Raw genomic sequence first — 18415 nt, forward strand, 5'->3', positions numbered from 1 at the left:
CTTTACTGTACATAGCCAAGATTTTCCATCTTACTGACATTTACCTTAATAAAGTCTGTGTCCATTCCTACCTTTCACCTTACATAGCCACTACTCTTATGTAGGTCCCCACTTCCTTTTGCCTGCTTTCTTGCAGTAGGCTCCCAGTTGGTCTCCCTGGATCAGGTATCTCCTTCTTCTAATCCATCTTCCATATAGCTGCTAGTGATTTTCCCAAGATGTAAGTCTAAACCATGTCACCTCCTCCCTACTCAGTAAACTTTGGTATCTATTTGTTATTTCTAGGAGCAGTTCTAAATTTGCTTGTTCGGCATGTAAAAGTGCTTGACAATGTGACCCCAGTTTTCTTAGGTGTTACTTCTTTTTTGGGGTTGGCTTCCCTATTTTTGCTACAAGACATTCCACATTACATTGTCTGCCTTTTTATCTTTTGTTCCCTCTCATCTCTGCCTCTTAGAACTTTTAGTGATTACAAAAGATAAAATCTCCAATTTTGATTAAATGAAATTAGAAAAATATTTTAAGAGCAATGTTGATGATCTCAGAAGGATGATAGACTATTAATAACTAGTCAGAAGATTAAATGAAATTAGAAAAATATTTTTAAGAGCAATGTTGATGCATCTCAGAAGGATGGTAGACTATTAATAACTAGTCAGAAGATTTCTCCAGATCACTAATATTAGAAGAAATTCAGAATTTTTAAGGCTTAACTTTATATCCAGCAAATTGACAAAGGTGACAAAATTTAAGTGGTCACTAAAAAGACCATAACTTGAGAGGTGTTCCTTTATAGGCCATTAAATTTAACCCCTTTGTTTTGCAAAATAAAGAAATCAAGGAGAGAGAGCTTAAGCATATTTTCCCAGGATCCCACAGCTATTATGAGTGTCTGAGGTAGGATTTGAATAAAGGTTATCTTAATTCCAAGTAAAATACTGTGCCTACCATGTCATCCTACCTCACTTGTTTGAGGAGATATCAGAAGATAGCTACACCGTGAGGCACTGTTGGTGAAGCTGTGAATTAGTCTAACGGTTCTGGAATGCAACTTGGCATTAGGTAGACAAAAGCATTTTGTATTAAATGACTTGAATCATCATACCCATGGAGCAGAGATCTTATTGTTAGGATTCCTCTAAGTCTCCACTAAAATTTTGTCTTTTACAGGAAGCCTCTCTCAACTCCTCTTGTTCTAGTAGTACCTTTTCTAGATTATTTCCTATTTTTCTGCTATATATTGTTTGTATATATCTGCTTGTTTGTTATCTCTATCATTAGATTATGAGTTCCTCTAGAGCAGAAACTGTCTCTTTTGGTATTCCCAACACTAATTTATAGGCACATCCTTCAAGGATATCAAAGATGTAAAGAAAAGTCTATGTACAAGAATTGTAATAGTCACTTTTTTATGCTAGGCAAGACCTAGAGACAACATAGGTGCCCATCATTTGGGGGTATGAAGTAGTTACTCCAACACTGTCATGTTAGTCAATCTAATAGGTATGCAGTATTATCTCAGAGTTGTTTTGTATTTCTCTAATCAATAATCAATTTTTTTCATGTGACAATTGATTTGACTTCTTCTGAAAGCTCCCTGTTCATAATAGTCTTTGACCATTTATCAATTGGGGAATGGCTCTTATTTTTTAGCTTAGTTCCCTAGTGTATTTGAGAAATGAGGTGTTTATTGGAGAAACTTGATGTAAAAAAATTTTTCCCCAGTTTTCTGCTTTCCTTTTCATTTTGATATACAATGCAAAAAAGTTGTGCAGAACCTTTTTTATTTCATATAATCAAAATTATCCATTGTTCTTGTGATCTTTATTCAGATTTAGCCATAAATTCTTCCCTTTTCAAAAGATCTGATGGACAAATTTTCCATGGTCCCTTAATTTACTTATCTTTTATGTCTAAATCATTTACCATTTTGACCTTACTTTGTTTTACAGTGCGAGATATTGGTCTATGTCTAGTTTCTGCCAGACTGTTCTCCAGTTTTCCCAGAAATGTTAGTCAAAAGTCAATTCTTGCTCCAAAAGTTTGGATCTTTGAGGTTATCAAACAGTAGATTACTGTGGTCATTTATATCTTTGCATTTATACCTAATGTATTCTACTGATCAAAATCTATTTTAACATAATATTTTCCTACCAATTACATGTAGAATCAATTTTTAACATTTGTTTTCACATATTTTCATGTTCCAAATTGTCCTCCCTCCCTTTCCCTTCCCTAGACAATAAACAATTTGACATAGGCTATCGTGCAACACATATTTCCGTATTTGTTATGTTGTAGAAGAAGGCAATATCACAAGAAGAAGAAAATAAAGTAAAAAAAGTCCTGTTTTGATCTGCATTCAGACTCTTATTAGTTCTTTCTCTGGTGTGGTTAGTAGTACTTTCATCCTGAGTTCTTTGGAATTGTTTTGGATCACTGTATTGCTGATAATAGCTAAGTCATTCACAGATGTTTATCAAACAATATTACTGTTACTGTGTACATATGTTCTCCTGGTTCTGCTCACTTCACTTTGCATCTTCATGTCTTTACAGGTTTTTCTAAAATCATCCTGTTCTGCATTTCTTATAGCACAGTAGTATTCCATTACAATCATATGCCACAACCACTATTTTATTTCTTAACCAGTACTAGATTGTTTTGATGATTATTACTTTATGTAATATAGTTTGAAATCTGCTAGGCTACCTTCCTTTACATATTTTTGTTGATACCCTTGATATTATTGACCTTTCTATTCTTCCAGATGAGTTTTTGTTTTTTACTTTTTCTAGTAACATTAAATAATTATTTGGTAGTTTTATTGGTATGACATTGAATTAAGTTAATTTAGGTAGAAATGTCATTTTTATTATATTGGCTTAGGCAAAGAAGAAGAACATATATGACATCCAATCTGACCCATAAGATTTATATGTAAACAATTGTTGGAGATAAATAAAATTTTGTACCCTATACTTCCAGACTCTATAATTACTGGAAATCATAGTCTAGTGGTCCTGTTCATCAACATAACTAATTGGTAGAATATAAATTTGACTGATTTGATTTAACTTCCATTAGTTTATAAATGTATAAATTTTATTCTATAATATATATTTTAAATTTCAGTATAAGAAAATTTCATCTTTAATGTAGAATAAGGGTAGGTATCTCAGGTAGTATAGAGAGCCACCAGTCTTAGAGATGGGAGGTCCTGAGTTCAAATGTGGTCTCAGACACTTTTTTGGGCAAGTTACTTAACTCCATTGCCTAGCCTTGAAACCAATATTCAGTATCTAAGACAGAAGGTAAAGATTTTTTATTTTTATTTTTTGAATTATAATTCGTTTCCTTGGCATAGAACTCAATATGCATTTTATTAAGACATATGCCTCTTGTAGGCATATATTAGGCAACTGTAGAAGTGATATTTCACTAAGCTTTCCATCTTAGGCATTTAGTATAACCTTAAATTACTTTTCTTTTATAATTACATGTAGCAAAGTAAATAGTTTGTTTTGTGCTTGGTGTAAACATATCTCACATTTGCCTATTTTTTAATAGTAATAGCCCTGACCTTGCTGTGTGAGTACTTAGCAAATGTGTTTTAAATTAGCTCAGTTAAAAAGAGTAGGAGGTATCATGTTACTGAGAATCAATCAGTGCTACAGTAGATTGTAGGGTCGGGTATGGAATTTCATGTAGCCCAAGTTTGAGTTGAAGTATGTCCTTTAAGGATTATTCAGATAGTATGCCTATTAATAAAACATTTTAAAGGAAATAATTGATTCAAGTTGAGAATGTAACTTTATTTTTTAAACATTCACTGGGGTGAAGTCGGTATTAAATAAAGCATGGTAGTACTAAAGCTGATTTTTCAAAGTACACAATACGTGGTGGATGCATAGTTTCTCTTCCACCCCCCCCCAAAAAAATACAGGAGAAAAGAAAGATGAATTTTATTAATATTCCATGAACTAAAATCTGTATTCTCCTAAAAGTGCATCAGTACTTTTTTGTGTTGAGGAGAACATAGTAGGAAGTCCCTTGTGTGTAGAGAAGGAAGGCAAGACCAGATGGTATTGGACATGCACCATCAAGACAGATATTATGAAAGGACTAATAATTTCTTCAAAAGTACAGAGAGCTTCTGGGGAGAGTATGAGACTGGAAGAAGGGAAAGGGATGGGACAGTAGGGAATGGGAGACTGGAATTTCCTCTAAAACAGAAACAGAGGGATGCCATTGAAATACTATCTTATAGCAGAGATGCTTATCCTGGTTTCATGATGCATTGCTTTAGAAGGGAAAGTGTTCTTTTAGAAGAACACCTTCTTGGAGCCAAGCTTTGCTTCTAGAACTGTGCCCCATCTATGGAAAGAAGGATTGTGTGGACCTGGAGAAGTGGCCAGCACTCAGGGTTCTGAGTGAGTGTAGATCTAGAAATAGATTACTTTGGCCTTAGGAAGATGAATGCTTATGATTGGAAGAGGTGGCAGGATCTCACATCTTGGGCCACAACAACCCTCACTGTGCATCCTTGCCTCTTTCATGAATTGATCCTCTACAAAAGAGGGGAAGTGGAAGGTGGGCCACAAAACAACAACAACAACAAAAACCCTCTAGATCTATATATTGAGCTTTTGTATCTTCTTTGAATTCTGCCCCTGCTATCTCATACTGTATTCTGCATATCTTCACCTGGTTGTACCATTGGCATCTCACATCAGCCTGAGCAGCTTCCACGTTGAAGATACCTTCATTCTCCTAGTCACCCAGGTTCATATCTTTAGTCATCCTAGGGCAATGATGACAAACCTTTTAGAGACTGTGTGCTGTGCCCTGCTTCCCAGAGACCCTGCGTGGTGCCCTGCCCCACCACCCCACACAGGGGATGGAAAAAGTACTCCCATTGGGCTGCTGGGCAGAGGGGTGGGGGATGTGAAAAAATATCATGTGGAGAGGGGGAGGAGAGCAGCTCTGCCCAAGTCCCTCTGCCTTTCTAGTAATGAACTCTGGATGCATAGAAGGGGTTGGGGGGTGGATTTCATGCCCACAGAGAGTGCTGAATGTCATTTTGGGCACGAGAGCCATAGGTTTGCCATCACTGTCCTAGAGTCTTCCTGACTGTCCTTCCACCATACTGAGACATTTACCAAGTCTTTTCAGTTTTGTCTTCATAGCATTCTTGTATCCATTTTTTTTTTCTTTCCACTCATATAACCACCATCCTTACTTTTTAACTTCTTACCTGAAATATTGTAATAACCTTCAGACTTCTCTCTGACTGTTCCCAATTATATAGACCAACTTGGATCAAAGAAAGCCATTTCTCTACCACTTCTGCTAGGTTATTCTTATTTGTGATAAATCACTGTAAACACAGACCATCTTCTAGGCACAGAATAACTCCTTGCCTCCTTGACAGTCCTTTTCTATTACATAGCTCTTTTCTCTTATAGTGTTGACTGTACTAGGTCTCACTTGGACTGCTTTCTCAGAGTCCTAATTAAACCTGGCTCACTTAACATGAATTTGGAAAATAGGAATGGGAGTCATACACTATGTTGATGGCTTCAGGGTTTTCAAATGTATAGTTTTCATCCTGAATCCCTCTCTGAAATGAGCACTTGCTTCCTTGATGTAGTTTATAAAATCGACCTTATTTCACAATTTATTATTTTGAATTTAATGTGTGGTCGTTTACTTGGGGGGAGTTGGTTCTCTGGTAAATCCTTGATAGAGAATCTTGATTGAAGGACGGCCAATTCAGGTAAGAAGTTCTTTAGTATGTTGGTGAATGTCCCCAAGGCCTGGACCCTTTTAGGTGCCACATCAGACAATAAGAGTGCTAGGCTGGTCAGCTTCATTTTGCATGTAGAGTGGAGATTTCTAGGGTACTTGAAGAAAATTATAGCTAATATTCAGCCATGAATCTTCTTTCTGAATTCTATGGTGATCAGAGTTTAGAGGGGAGAGTCTTCAAAAGTGTTTTTGAGAGCTTGAGGAATCAGTGATGAAAGTGAGTTCCCCATTGACTCCTTCTAGGAGGTAATTCTACAAAACATTTCCTGTCCTTCCTTCTGTCCTTAATAGCTTAACTCTTCTTTCCCAAGATCTTCACCTATGAGCGCAAATGGTATTCTCGCAAGGACCTTGCCAGACATCGGATTCATGGGGACCCAGATGACACATCCCACCGGGGACATCCTCTGTGTAAATTTTGTGATGAGCGTTATTTAGACAATGATGAACTTCTGAAACACCTGAGGAGAGACCACTATTTCTGCCATTTCTGTGATTCTGATGGCGCTCAGGAGTATTACAGGTTAGTGAAAAAGCATTAAGCCCCAGCAGGGACTGATAGCACACACAGGATTGGAGGGGAAAAACATGAATATAAACTAGATGTGTAAGGGCTGTAAACTAAAGATTAATAATGAAGAATTGATATTACTTGCATTCTTTTTCCTGCTTAGTAAAAAAGTTAGGGTTTGATATCTAAAGTGTGTGCTTAGCAGGTGAATGACTTTAGTGTTTCTTAAAGTTTCTGTCTAGGGATTTGAGAAGCTGAACCAACTAATCCCTGACTGATTCCACTTCAGTCATAAGGCAGAATCCTTTGATGTTTGTTTCTGTTAGGAATATGAAATGTTTTAGGGCTGAAGCTGGTTTTTGTAACTGAGCTCAGAGAACAATTACTTTCTGTCATTCTCCCTTTTTTTTCCTAGTGTGTTTAAAAACAAAACAAACAAAAACAACCCAAATCTCCTTCTAGTCAGATTTGTGAACAGGCAGGACTAAAAAGAATTAAAAATAGATCCATGAATTCATGTAGTTGGCCTGGCTCTAGCATGAGAGCCTTGAGGATTGGGAAAGGGGAAAGGCTTCTTCCTCCTGAAAAAGGGTACATATGGATATGAGTTTAGCATTGCTCCTGTGAAAGTCTCATTGTGAGATATGATAATCTTGTGCTTGCAAAACAGTTCTATGGTTGTTGGCGGGGAAAGCACTATTTAGATGTTCAGTATTACTTTTGCATTGAAGATGAGGAGATCCAACTAGTCCCATACAGTCTATTTTAGGAATGTTCAGGGTCTTCTTGATGGTTAGGGACTAATGCTCCTCATTATTATTACTTTCGATGCAGTGTGTTTGGATACTGATGCACCTAGTTGATTTGTAGTAAGTTGAGTAGAACTCCCTTCTTGGGATTCATAGGAAAAGTTCCTGTAGTGCTGCTTGAAGTCTGTTATTTTGTCTTAATTGGTGCTATGCTGTGCTATTGGGTATTGATCAATTTTTGTTCCCATTTTCAATTTTTCTCCAGTGACTATGAATACCTTCGTGAACATTTCCGTGAGAAACACTTTCTCTGTGAAGAGGGAAGGTGCAACACTGAGCAGTTCACTCACGCATTCCGTACAGAAATTGACTACAAGGCACATAAGACTTCTTGCCACAGCAAGAGCCGAGCAGAGGCCAGGCAGAACCGGCAAATCGACCTGCAGTTTAGCTATGTCCCAAGGCACACACGAAGGAGTGAGGGTGAGTGTGCCTGGGTATTTGTCCTTGGAAGGGTCCTAGAGCTTGCCACCCTCTGAGGGTCATGACTTATGGAATCAGAGCTGCTCCATTGTTTAGGCTTTGGTTCTGCATTTTTCTAGCATGATAAAGTGACTTAAGACTTCAGTTTCCACATTGTGTTCATAAGAAAATAGATTTACTATAATTTACTAACTTCATAAACCTTTAAATTGAACTGGATGAAATAGTTTAATTATCTGTCTCTTAAGGCTTTTTGCAACCCCACTACAGGAGAGAATATTCCCAAACTAAAACAGTGATTCCAAATGTTCCTATTCTCTGTTTGCAGATATGGTGGGTTTCAACTCCTTCCTCTTCTGGAGCTGTCCCACAGTATCTAAGGGAATAGGCAGAGAGAAAACCTAGCAAACAGGCCCACCCTTCAAAGCTTGCTGGGCTCTGTGGGGTTGAGGGGAACAGTCTTGGCCAGGGTGGAGAGATGGAGCAATAGCCCCTCTGCCTTGTTTCAGGTGTTGTAGGTGGGGAGGACTATGAAGAAGTGGACAGGCACAACAGACAGAGCCGGGCCAGCAGGCCAGGGGGCCGTGGAGCTCAGCAGCAGAATCGCCGAGGAAGCTGGAGGTATAAGAGGTGGGAGGCTTTTGCTTGCTGTTGAAGTTCCTCTCTTGGCAGCCCAAGGGGTGTTTTGTTGGGGGCTGCAGGAGGTGGGGACTGGCTGAGGGGTCCTGACTCCAAAATGCCACTTTGTCCCCAAGTTTTCCAGACTGAGAGAATTTTAGACTTGGAGGGAATGTAAAGACCTGAGCTAGCCCTTCTTGTTATAGATGAGAAAACAGAAACACTCAGAGGTGAGATGACTTGGCCCATGTTCAAATAGCAAGTTAACATCCAGGCTGGGATCAGAACCCATGATAATTTTGTGAATGTATTCACAGCAATTAGTAAATCCCCAATTGATGTGTTTTTGTCTCCAGCAGAGCCTCTGCCTTTTAAAAAAAAATACTAAATTTTAAAAATATTTTTGTTTTTATATCACTAATTTTTTAGAAATATGTCTTCTCTTCTCCCAAATTGAACAATTTCTTTTATTAAAGAAAAACAAGCAAGAATACTGTTTACAGAACCTTTGCTTTTTGACAACAGTCTCCTTCTGATCATAGGTTTTGAGTGGGACGGGACCTCACCTAGTCCAACCCCCTCATTTTCATCCAGGAAAACTGACCCAGAGTGATTAATGACTTCCATTGTCACACAGGCAGTAAGAGACAGAAGAAGGTTTGAAGTCAGGCCACAGGATCTTAGCTGTAGAGCTAGAGGGGATCTTATCTATTCTATTCCCCTTATTTTACAGATGAGGTTGTGACTTGCCCAAGGTTACTTAGCTAGCTAGTAGGCATCAGTCAGGATTTGAACCCAGTTTCTCTTGACTACCAAGCCATTGCCTGTTCTACTGAACCAAATTGCCTCTTGAGTTTTTCTTTGCCCATTGCTTCATTTTGGGGGCATGTTGCTGTTGGTGTTGATGCCCACCAGTGGTTTCTAGCACCTGGGGTGAGATGATTTGAAAACTCCTTTTATCTGTAATTCTTAAAAAGAGAATCCAGATGACTGCTTTCTCTTTTCCTAATATCCTAGAGAAGCACTGTAGGCAAAAAGAATGGGGAGCAGCTGGGTAGCTTAGTAGATTGAGAACTAGGCCGAGACAGGAGGTCCTAGGTTCAAATCTGGCCTCAGACACTTTCTAGCTGTGTGACCCTGGGCAAGTCACTTAACCCCCCCATTGCCTAGCCCTTACTGCTCTTCTGCCTTGGAACCAATACACAGTATTGATTCCAAGAAGGAAGGTAAGGGTTTTTAAAAAGAAAAAGAAAAAGGATAACACCACTCACAACTTAACCCTAAAGTTTTCTCCAAAGTGTATTGGCTTTTTTACTATTCAGTAGATATGCTCAGATCTGTGGGAATAGAAATCTCTTTTTGTTAACCATCAGTTCTTTTCCAGGACCAGTTCTTTAAAGGAACTGAGAAATGTTTATGGGTCTGATTGTTAACTTGTAGACAGTATTGCAAAATAGAGGGTTTTCTACTAAAGACCTCTTTGTTTGGGGAGGTGAGGGAGAATTCAGTGAAGTGTGGATAATAAACCCATGCACATGTGTTATTCATGGTGATAAAAGCACCAAGACCCTGGAAATTGAGGGTGGGGCAGAGAAGTCCTCAGCTTTGAAAAGACAGAAGTGCTTGTTGTTGAGAGTTGGCACATCTAGGGAGAGAATGGGCTGGTCGTGGGGCCACATGACAGCTATGTCCTGTGTTGTCTAGGAGAGAGGCTGACCGAGAAGTTCGTGCAGACCATTTAGGCCAAACTCAGGCTAAGGATAAGAGATATCTCAGGATAAGGGCTCCGTCCTTGGTGACTTGGCAGTTGCTGGGCTCTGTATATTTGTTGTATTTTCATAGGGTCCTTGGCTTTAGAGCTGGTGGTTTTTTGAGGAAAAACTCCATCTTTATTTTGGAGTGAGCTAAGAGGAATCTGGGCAATGACTGGTAACAGTGGCAGAAACACAGAAGGGGCAACTTGGGGAATCATTGACTTAAAAGGATAGAGTAAGGCAGAGAGAGAGAATGAGTGATAAATTGGACCATACCTGCAGGGAAGTCTGGCCTTGAATTTCAAGTATGGCTACAACCCAAGCCACATTCTCTCCAGTTGTCCAAGAAGGGTATGGGTGGGGATGGGGTTGGAAGCACCTGAGAAGTGGTTAGAATCTCAGTTCCCAGGCTTTTCCAGCAGGTGGTGCCACAGGTCAGGCCTTGTCTGGAGAGCATGGGACATGTTTCATAGCATCTTTAGGTTCTTTTTCTGACCCTAAAGGAATCTCCTTTTCCTTCTCCTGCACTTCAGGGAAGAAGAAGACAGAGATGTAGCAGCTGCAGTGAGGGCATCAGTTGCTGCACGTAGGCAAGAAGAGAAGAAGTGGGTTGAGGATAAAGAGGATGGAAGCAGAGTGAAGAAGGAAGAGGGCAAGGACTTCGAAGAGACTCGGGGCTCAAAGAGAGCCCCCAGGCCTTCTGCTGAGGCCCCAGGTGATCAGTGGTGGCCAGCAGGCAGGCCCTGCACCACACCCATTTGTCCGGGATTCTCAGCATAAAGAGGAGAACTCACAGCATTGTCCCTTGGTTGGGAACTTTTTCCACAGGCAGGGACAGTTTTTCTGCTCTCTAGCAGAAAATGGATTTTGAATGAATTGCAATCAAGTTGTTTGATCGAGGATGGGAAATCTATTATGTGAAGCTGAAATTTTAGGCTTTTTAAAAAGTCTCAGCTAAAGGATTGCATTCCTTCGAGGAAGTGGTATTAAGTCACATAGTCACATATGGCCATCCTTTCTTTAAGACCAACGCATTGGGAAATATCAAGTTAGAGTATATGTTTAACTTTCCTCATTGAAAGAAAAATTCAGAATAAGTTCTTCATGAACCTTTCTGATTCATGATTCCTGAAGAGTCTGACATCTGTTGCATGAGAGTCTTTGAGGAGAAAACTATATTCCTGTAAGGTCCCAAGGCTAGTGTATACAACTCCAGACATTTTCATAGGAGAAGTTCCTGGTTTTTAGCAATTACCATCAGTTCATGTTACAAGTCATTGTCCTTGATCCTAGCTCCCAAGGAGGCCACTGCTAATGGTCCCGCAAGTCAAGAGGACTTTGTCTCGTTTAGCTCGGCAGCAGGGGGAGCTGTGCAGAGGTATGTGGGGCCGTCATGCAGGGGCAGCTCGAGTCTGGTGTCTCTGCGTCAGTAGCATTGGCTTAGATCCTGTGGGCATAGAGGGATGGGTTGGTTTCTAATAAGGGTTTGCCTCATCTGGTGACAGGGATCTTATAGCTGACAGGGAGGGGGGGGTGGGGCCCAAACATGGGCTCTGGGACCCCTTGTTTAATGTCTAGGTTTCCTCCAGGGTTTCTAAAGGAGTCGTGAGCTCTGGCCTGCCAATGACTCCTTCTTTGGTCCTCCCTTGGGGCTTTTCTGAGTAGTCATACATCCCTTTTCCATCTAAGTCCCATCCAAGGGATCTCTGCTTTAGGACCACAACAAGGCTGCCTTCCAGATCTCTTCTCTCTGCCTAGGGTCTATCTGGGGAGTATAGCTTTGCATAAACAGGGAGATCCCTTCTGACCCCATCCTCTGCTGCTTCCTGCCTTTCCTACAAAGGGATTTTTAGTGGGTCTCCTCCCCTCTTCTGAGGCAGCTTGAGTTCAGACTCTTTCCTGATTTCCTCCTCCCTGATGAAGGCCTGGGTGGGTCATGTGACATCTTGTCTCTTGCTCTGCCCCAGTTCCCTCCACCCAGCTTCAGTCAAACTTAAAGAAGAAGACTTCCCAAGCCTCTCCTCCTCCTCGGCCCCCACCATCTCCTCGGGGATGTCGCTTACCTATACAGTCACTGCCAAGAAGACCTCAGCCTTCCAGGAAGAGGACTTTCCAGCTCTAGTGTCAAAGATGAGGCCTAGCAAAGCTGTGTCCAGCATCTCTTCAGCCTGGAGCAATAGCTCCACTAAGAGTGTTGTCCGGCCAGTGGCACCTGTCCAGGCCAGTTCCAGCCAGCTCACAAAGAAACCCTCTTTGATCACCAAAGGAAGTGGCAAAGCAGGCAAAAAGAACAACAAAGCTCTGATCTCTGATGATGAGGATGACAGCATTGGGCTGACCACCCAAGAAATCAGGAACGCACCCACCATGTTTGATGTCTCCTCCTTACTGGCTGCATCTTCCTCACAGGCTTTTATAAAGGTGAGCAAGAAGAAGAAGACAGGAGCTGAGAAGCAAAGCTCAGCATCGCCCCCACCCCAGCCAGAGGTGACCACCAAGTCAGCTTGGAGAGAAAAGGCTCCCAGCCCTGAGCATGGAACGGCTTCTGTAGCCACAGCTAATGGGTCAGAGAGGCCTACAGCCATTGTGAATGGACATTCAGAAAAGACAGCCCATGTTGGCAGTGTCCCCAAGGAGCCTCCTGGGCTCACAAAGCCACCAGTGACTAACCAGTGCCCTTTACCTCAGGAAGACTTCCCAGCTCTCTGCAGCGTGGGGCCTCCCCGAATGCAGCCTCCACCAGGTAACAGCAGTCAGGCAGTGTTCCCACCTGGGCAGGAGAGGGTGGGGGAGAAGGAGGAGGAATGGGCCAGTCCTCAGGCTTCAGGGTGCTTGATTAGTCCTAAAGACCTGAGGTCATATTCAGTTAAACAGCAGAGCTGCTTCCTTTCAATGACATGTTTGAACCCAGGAATGTTGGGACCTACCAAGTGTGTTCCCAACAGAATGGCAGGTTTATTCCTTCTAGATAGAGAATTCCTTTACATCCCAGCTAAGAAATATCAGGCAAGTTCTGCTTACTTGGCAGAGTGTAACCTAGGAAATCACTTCTCAAAGGCTCAGTTTCCTCAGCTAGAAGAGGAAAGGGATAGCCCAGGTGACTTCTGAGGTTCTTCTAGCTTTAGAATTTTGGTCCTGGGGCCCCTCTGGGCATATCATAGGATGCCTCCCTGTAGCCTCTGTGCTGACGCCGGCTTACTTCCACTTTATAACTGCCTTGGTGCTTCTTTAGCCACATTAGCTTGTAATAGATGGGTTACTGGAGTACATTTTGCTGGGCTACAGAAGCCCAGTGGGGCCCAAACTCCATTTTAGTTCAGCATGATTGGAAGGGCTGTGCACCCAGGAGGGAGGAGGGAGATGAGTTACCCCCACCACCTTCATGAGCGTTCGTGCACATACTCAATTTTAGATCCCTTTATGTGGGGTCAGGACTTTGGGCATATCAGTGAGATTTTCTGGTGGGGGTGGTGTGTGTAATAAGATGATTGTTGGGGGTAATGGGGATTTTACAAAGAAGTGCAGTTTGATGGAAAAGGAAGAGTTGTGAAAAAAGGTCGTTGTGCTTTTAAATACTCTGTTCACTAAGTTAGAGAGATAGTGGGGTGGAAGTAGATGGACTCCCACTAGGGTGTCACTTGACAGTGTAGTCTCTTTGGTAGTGAGAGTTCATTCTCTGAGGTTAATCTGTGGCTGTTTTCATTTGTAGAGGGAGGAAGCTCTGTCACAATTGGTGGGGAAGGTGGGCATAGCCATTGCCTACAGGTTGTGGGCTCTGTAACAAAAATATTGTGTACTTAGGGCACATTAGAGCTCCGAACAGCGAGTTGGTATTTGCTTAAGAAAATGCTGGTGTCTCACATCCAGAGGAATGGATTAATGCTCTGTGTACCTGAAGAGGCTGGGGCTGTTCTCAGAATTTCTTTGAGAGTGAGACTCCTGTTTCTCCTATATCAGAGGCTCTTGTGACGTCTCGGTGGGATGGAGCGGGCCTGTGGAGCCAGAAAGGTCTGACACCCCTTGGCAACTCAAAACTTGGTAGAGGATCACCCTGAGCACAGCCCCTTCTCCCTGGTACCTCACCCAGGCTCACAGTTGCCTGAAGGTGTAGCTTTAACCAGTGGTTATAGCTGTTTTTTTGGAAATATCCATGAGACTCTGTTGTGACTGTATAGTGGCGCCATTTGTTGACTTTTTTTTGTAGTAAATCATTTTGCTTCTATGGGACCTTTTTCTGGCTAAGATTGTTTTCTGCCTGCCTTATTACATGTCATTTCCAGAAATCTGGCTTTTCCTATTCTTGTGGCAGCAAACTGGGGGTGGGGGAAGGGGACGGCAGATGGGGCCCCCCTCCCCACCACCCCTCAGTGCTCAGTGTGGTATATTTCCTATTGTCTTCCTCCTCTCTATTGTCTAGGCTTTAACTCTGTGGTGCTATTAAAGAGCCCCCCACCACCTCCTGGACTGTCGCCACCCATTAGCAAGCCCCCTCCAGGCTTCACCGTCATCCCACCCAACAGCATCTCTGAACCCATCACCACCTCCATAAAAGAGTAAGTCACAGGTGTTTGGAGTGCTCCATCCTGTTCACGCCAGAGCCTCAAGGGAGGGAGGAAGTGGGTAGGGAACTGAGACCATGGAGTCACCTCAGGACTGACTGTAATGGAGTTGGCCGGCGGCACTCAAGGTGTCCTACACACTGGCCACTGCCCAGGGGAATGTATCTCATCTCTGAATGTCCCTGAATTGTTGTCTCTTGTCATCCAGGCAGGGCTGGCCCCTCACCTAGGGGCTGGGGAAGCGGAGTCACAGCAGCTCTGTTGGGAGTGGTCAGTCATCCACTACCAAACGAGTTCTGCCTCGTCCCCCTCGTTATCATTTGTAACAGACTTGTACTCTGTGTTAGAGCGCAGCTTCCACTAAACTTTTCCGTTTGGGATGTTGCTGTCCCCAGCCCTGTCGCTGGAAGCTCTCCTGGAGAGGACCGATTTCATTTTGCTCAGTGATTCTTGGTGTGGGGTCTCCTGGATGTACATTCCTACTTCTGGCTCCTTGGTCCGCACTTCGGATGAAGGAAATGCCCCAAAGTGCTGCATTCCCCAGAAGTAGCTGCAGCAGCTGTGTTCTCAGGTGCTGTCACTCTTCTGTATTCCCCGGGCCCTCCCTCCCGCATGCTCAGCAGTGAAATGTTCACCAGCTGTTCCCATTAGAGGAGGACACAGGCCCTCAGTTGTCACCAGACCACTGTGGGGTGGGAAGGCTGTGACATAGATTTGTTGGACACAGATGGAGCTGCCTTGGGAGGAGCAGGGGCTGCCAGGGGCCCCGCAGCAGGGCCACGGCATGGATTGGGAAGAGCCCTGGCCTGGGAATCAGGAGACCTGGGTTCTAGTCCCAGCTTTGCCACAAACTCACTGGTTGAGAGCTTGGGGAATCAGTCACCTAGCATCTCTTTGCGCCTCTCTTATCTTCTCCACCTTAAAAGGGAGGAGATGGTCTTCCAGCTCTTAAAAAAATGATTCTTTTCACTTACTTTTCCAGGGTGAGGCCAGAAGTAATAGACAGAGACTAATGTGTACTCTTCTTCCCCCATCTCTTGTTTTCCTCTTTCTTCTCCTTCCCTCATCTCTCTCCTCTCCCTTCCCTCCCCCTCTTCCCTTTCTATATCAGGCAAGGTCCCTGCCAAGGAACTTATTTGATACCTGAGAATTTCCAACAAAGGAACATCCAGCTCATTCAGTCCATAAAGGAGTTCCTTCAGAGTGATGAGTCCAGATTCAACAAATTTAAAAGCCATTCAGGGCAATTCCGACAGGTGAGTAGGAAGTGAGACCGTGGGGTAGGGAAGGAGAGAGAAGTAGGGAATTAGGTTGATCTGATATCTCAGAAAGAAATGAAATTTTTGTCTTGGTTTCTTTGTTTTCTGGACTGTAGGGTCTTATTTCTGCAGCACAGTATTATAAGAGCTGCCGGGAACTCCTTGGGGAGAACTTCAGAAAAATCTTCAGTGAGCTTCTAGTGCTCCTGCCTGACACAGCCAAGCAGCAGGAACTTCTGTCTGCACACAATGATTTCCGGGTCCAGGAGAAGCAGGGGGGGCCCAAATCTAGAAAGAACAAGAAGAATGCATGGCCAACTAGCACCCCTTCCGAATTGGACTGCTGCATCTGCCCTATTTGCCAGCAAGTGCTGACCCAGGATGACCTGGGCACTCACAGAGCCCTGCACATTGACGATGAAGAGTTCCCTTCCTTGCAAGCCATCAGCAGAATTATCAGTTAGCTTTCATCAAGACCAGCGCAACAGTCTCCACACCTTCTATTTGCACTTTTTTGAAGTAAGGTCTGTTAGGACACAGCTGCCAGGGGCGTGGCTGCCTGGCTGTCCCGGGGACAGTCACACACAGGGCCAATGCACACCCCCACACACACTCTCCTCCCTTTTGCAGAAACCAAAACGCCAGAGCACCAAATGCCTCAGGAGAAGTAGTCCAGGCCACCCGGTGTGGTTAGCAGGTCGTGTCGGGCAGGGGAGGGAGAAAAGGATGGGGTCATCTGCCAGGTTTACCTTGCCCCACTCAGTACCCCGCACCGCTGCCGCCGTCGTTCAGGAATACAGTTGGGTTTCTTCGGAGCCAAGTAAAGACTGCCTTCCTCCCAGAAGGGGGTTGGTCTTGCTCTTTATTCTTTTACTTTTTATCAAGTGACTGGGGGTGGGTGGGGGGTGGGGGTGGGGGATAGTTCTTGTAGCCTGGGGGCCTTTCCCTGGAGTTGAAGCCAGTGTCATTGCCACACTGGGGGCAGACCCAGAACCGCCTGCAGTCACACAGATTGGAAGAGCTTCCATAAAGAGAAAGAAGTGGGGTTTATGTTGAAGGAGTGAGACTGTTCAGTGTGTAAACGATTGGTAGTTTTGTGATTAAAGAACATTCAGGATGGAAAGCAGAAATAAAATTGTGCTACTTGAATTGGGATAATCTTTAACAGGATTAGCTGAATGTGGGATCGAAAAATCTCTGACCTTTTATAATAAGACAGTTTATCTTCAAATACATTTATTTTGCAGTACAGCATGTAGAATACTGTTCTAAGCGCGTTACTCTTCCTCTCTCTAGATTTCTCTCTAGCTCTCTCTAGCTGTCTCTTTTTTCTCTCTGTCTCCCAGCAGTGGTCACAATTATTTTAATTTGTATTTAAAAACAGCTGTCTTTTCTGATTATTGGATGTATTGATGCGATTGAGTTGGAACATTAAAAACTGCTGCACATTGTTGCCTGGTGGTCCTAGTCTTTGCTTTTCACTAGGAGAGTATAGATGTTCCTAGGTCATAAAGTCTGTGCTAGAATGAAGAGGCCTGGTTGGTCAGAACTTGGGCTCTGGGCTATTCTCCCCAGCTGTCCCCAGGTCAGTCAGGTCATAGGTTCTTTGCTGGCGAAGACCCGGGTCTATCCTGTCAAAGTCAGATGGCTCCTGATCCATTCTTCTCTAATGTTTCTGGGCCAGGACTCAAGACTCCCCAAACTAAGATAGAGCAGTAGCATTTGCAGTACATTTGAGGCCCCATTCTCTACCAGGCCTTTGGCCTATTGTTTAGGGATAGGTGAGCTTGAGAACTCATCTTTCTTGGGTCCAGACTATGAGTAATCCACATACATTTGCTAATAAAAGTGGTCGTGTCTGAGATTGCTATGAAGAAGGGGTCTTAGCTCCGGCCTTTCAGTGTAAAGATAAGGGTGTTGGCTACAGAACCTGGTACTGAGCTAGGCTGTCTTCTAAGGAATGCTCATTGTATCCAGTAGTGACCATTACTTTCAGGAGACTTCATTTTTCACAGACAAGAGGGTCCAGGAAATAGTTGGGGAAGATGACTGCCCTGTGAGCCAGTCCTCCAGCCTGGCTTCAAAGTTTTTCAAGAGACCATGTTGGATTGGTTTTAGACATTGCCATGAAATGGATACTATTTTCTTTGGCTATTCTTCCATTTCTAGATTAACTGGGACAATCCTAGTTTTTCTTAGCCTAGTTTTCAGTGATAAAAGACACTTTCATTTTTTAGAAGTTTGGTTTCCTGTGCTAGTGTTTTTCCCTTGAAAAATTACTGCAGGAGGCAGGTAGGTGGCTCAATGGGTAGAGAGCCAAGCCTGGAAATAGGAAGTCCAGGGTCCAAATCTGGTCTTAGATATTTCCTGGCTTTGTGATCTTGGGCAAATCATTTAACATACACACATACCCCACTCCCACCCCCGCCCCCCATGCCTGGCTCTTCTGCCTTGGAACCAGTACATAGTATTGATTCTAAGACAGAATGTAAGGGTTTGCTTGTTTGTTTTTTAAAGAAAAAAGAAACATTACTGCAGTACCCTACCTTATCTCTCCCCTTTTACTAAAAAAAGTAGGGGTTCTTGCTTGGCCCCTCAGAAATCACCCTACTCTCAGAGTAAAGGTTGTGGAACGAGGCAGAGAGTGCCTGCTGGTATTCCCTAGAATCAG

General features: G+C 43.2%; 1 protein-coding gene across 3 annotated transcripts in view; it reads left to right on the forward strand.

Moving 5' to 3' along the window:
- The window catches only part of ZNF598 (zinc finger protein 598, E3 ubiquitin ligase), a 36622-nt gene extending 19425 nt beyond the window's left edge, over positions 1 to 17197 (forward strand). Inside the window, exons 4-12 of one of the 3 annotated variants that reach the window (XR_008913539.1) lie at positions 6123 to 6334; positions 7337 to 7554; positions 8064 to 8184; positions 10460 to 10641; positions 11220 to 11304; positions 11894 to 12669; positions 14344 to 14479; positions 14881 to 15056; positions 15597 to 15728. Coding sequence is in view for 2 of the 3 variants with exons in the window: in XM_016423692.2 (XP_016279178.2) it covers positions 6123 to 6334; positions 7337 to 7554; positions 8064 to 8184; positions 10460 to 10641; positions 11220 to 11304; positions 11894 to 12669; positions 14344 to 14479; positions 15597 to 15741; positions 15861 to 16208 (2223 nt within the window). In the remaining variant the exon portion in view is untranslated. Of the gene's footprint in view, positions 1 to 6122; positions 6335 to 7336; positions 7555 to 8063; positions 8185 to 10459; positions 10642 to 11219; positions 11305 to 11893; positions 12670 to 14343; positions 14480 to 14880; positions 15057 to 15596; positions 15742 to 15860 lie in introns of those variants that run through there. The other 2 variants (XM_016423692.2, XM_056805602.1) reach the window with 2 other exon arrangements.
- Positions 17198 to 18415: the final 1218 nt, after the last annotated feature.

Source organism: Monodelphis domestica, chromosome 7 (genome assembly GCF_027887165.1).
Source record: "Monodelphis domestica isolate mMonDom1 chromosome 7, mMonDom1.pri, whole genome shotgun sequence".
NCBI classification, from domain to species: domain Eukaryota; kingdom Metazoa; phylum Chordata; class Mammalia; order Didelphimorphia; family Didelphidae; genus Monodelphis; species Monodelphis domestica.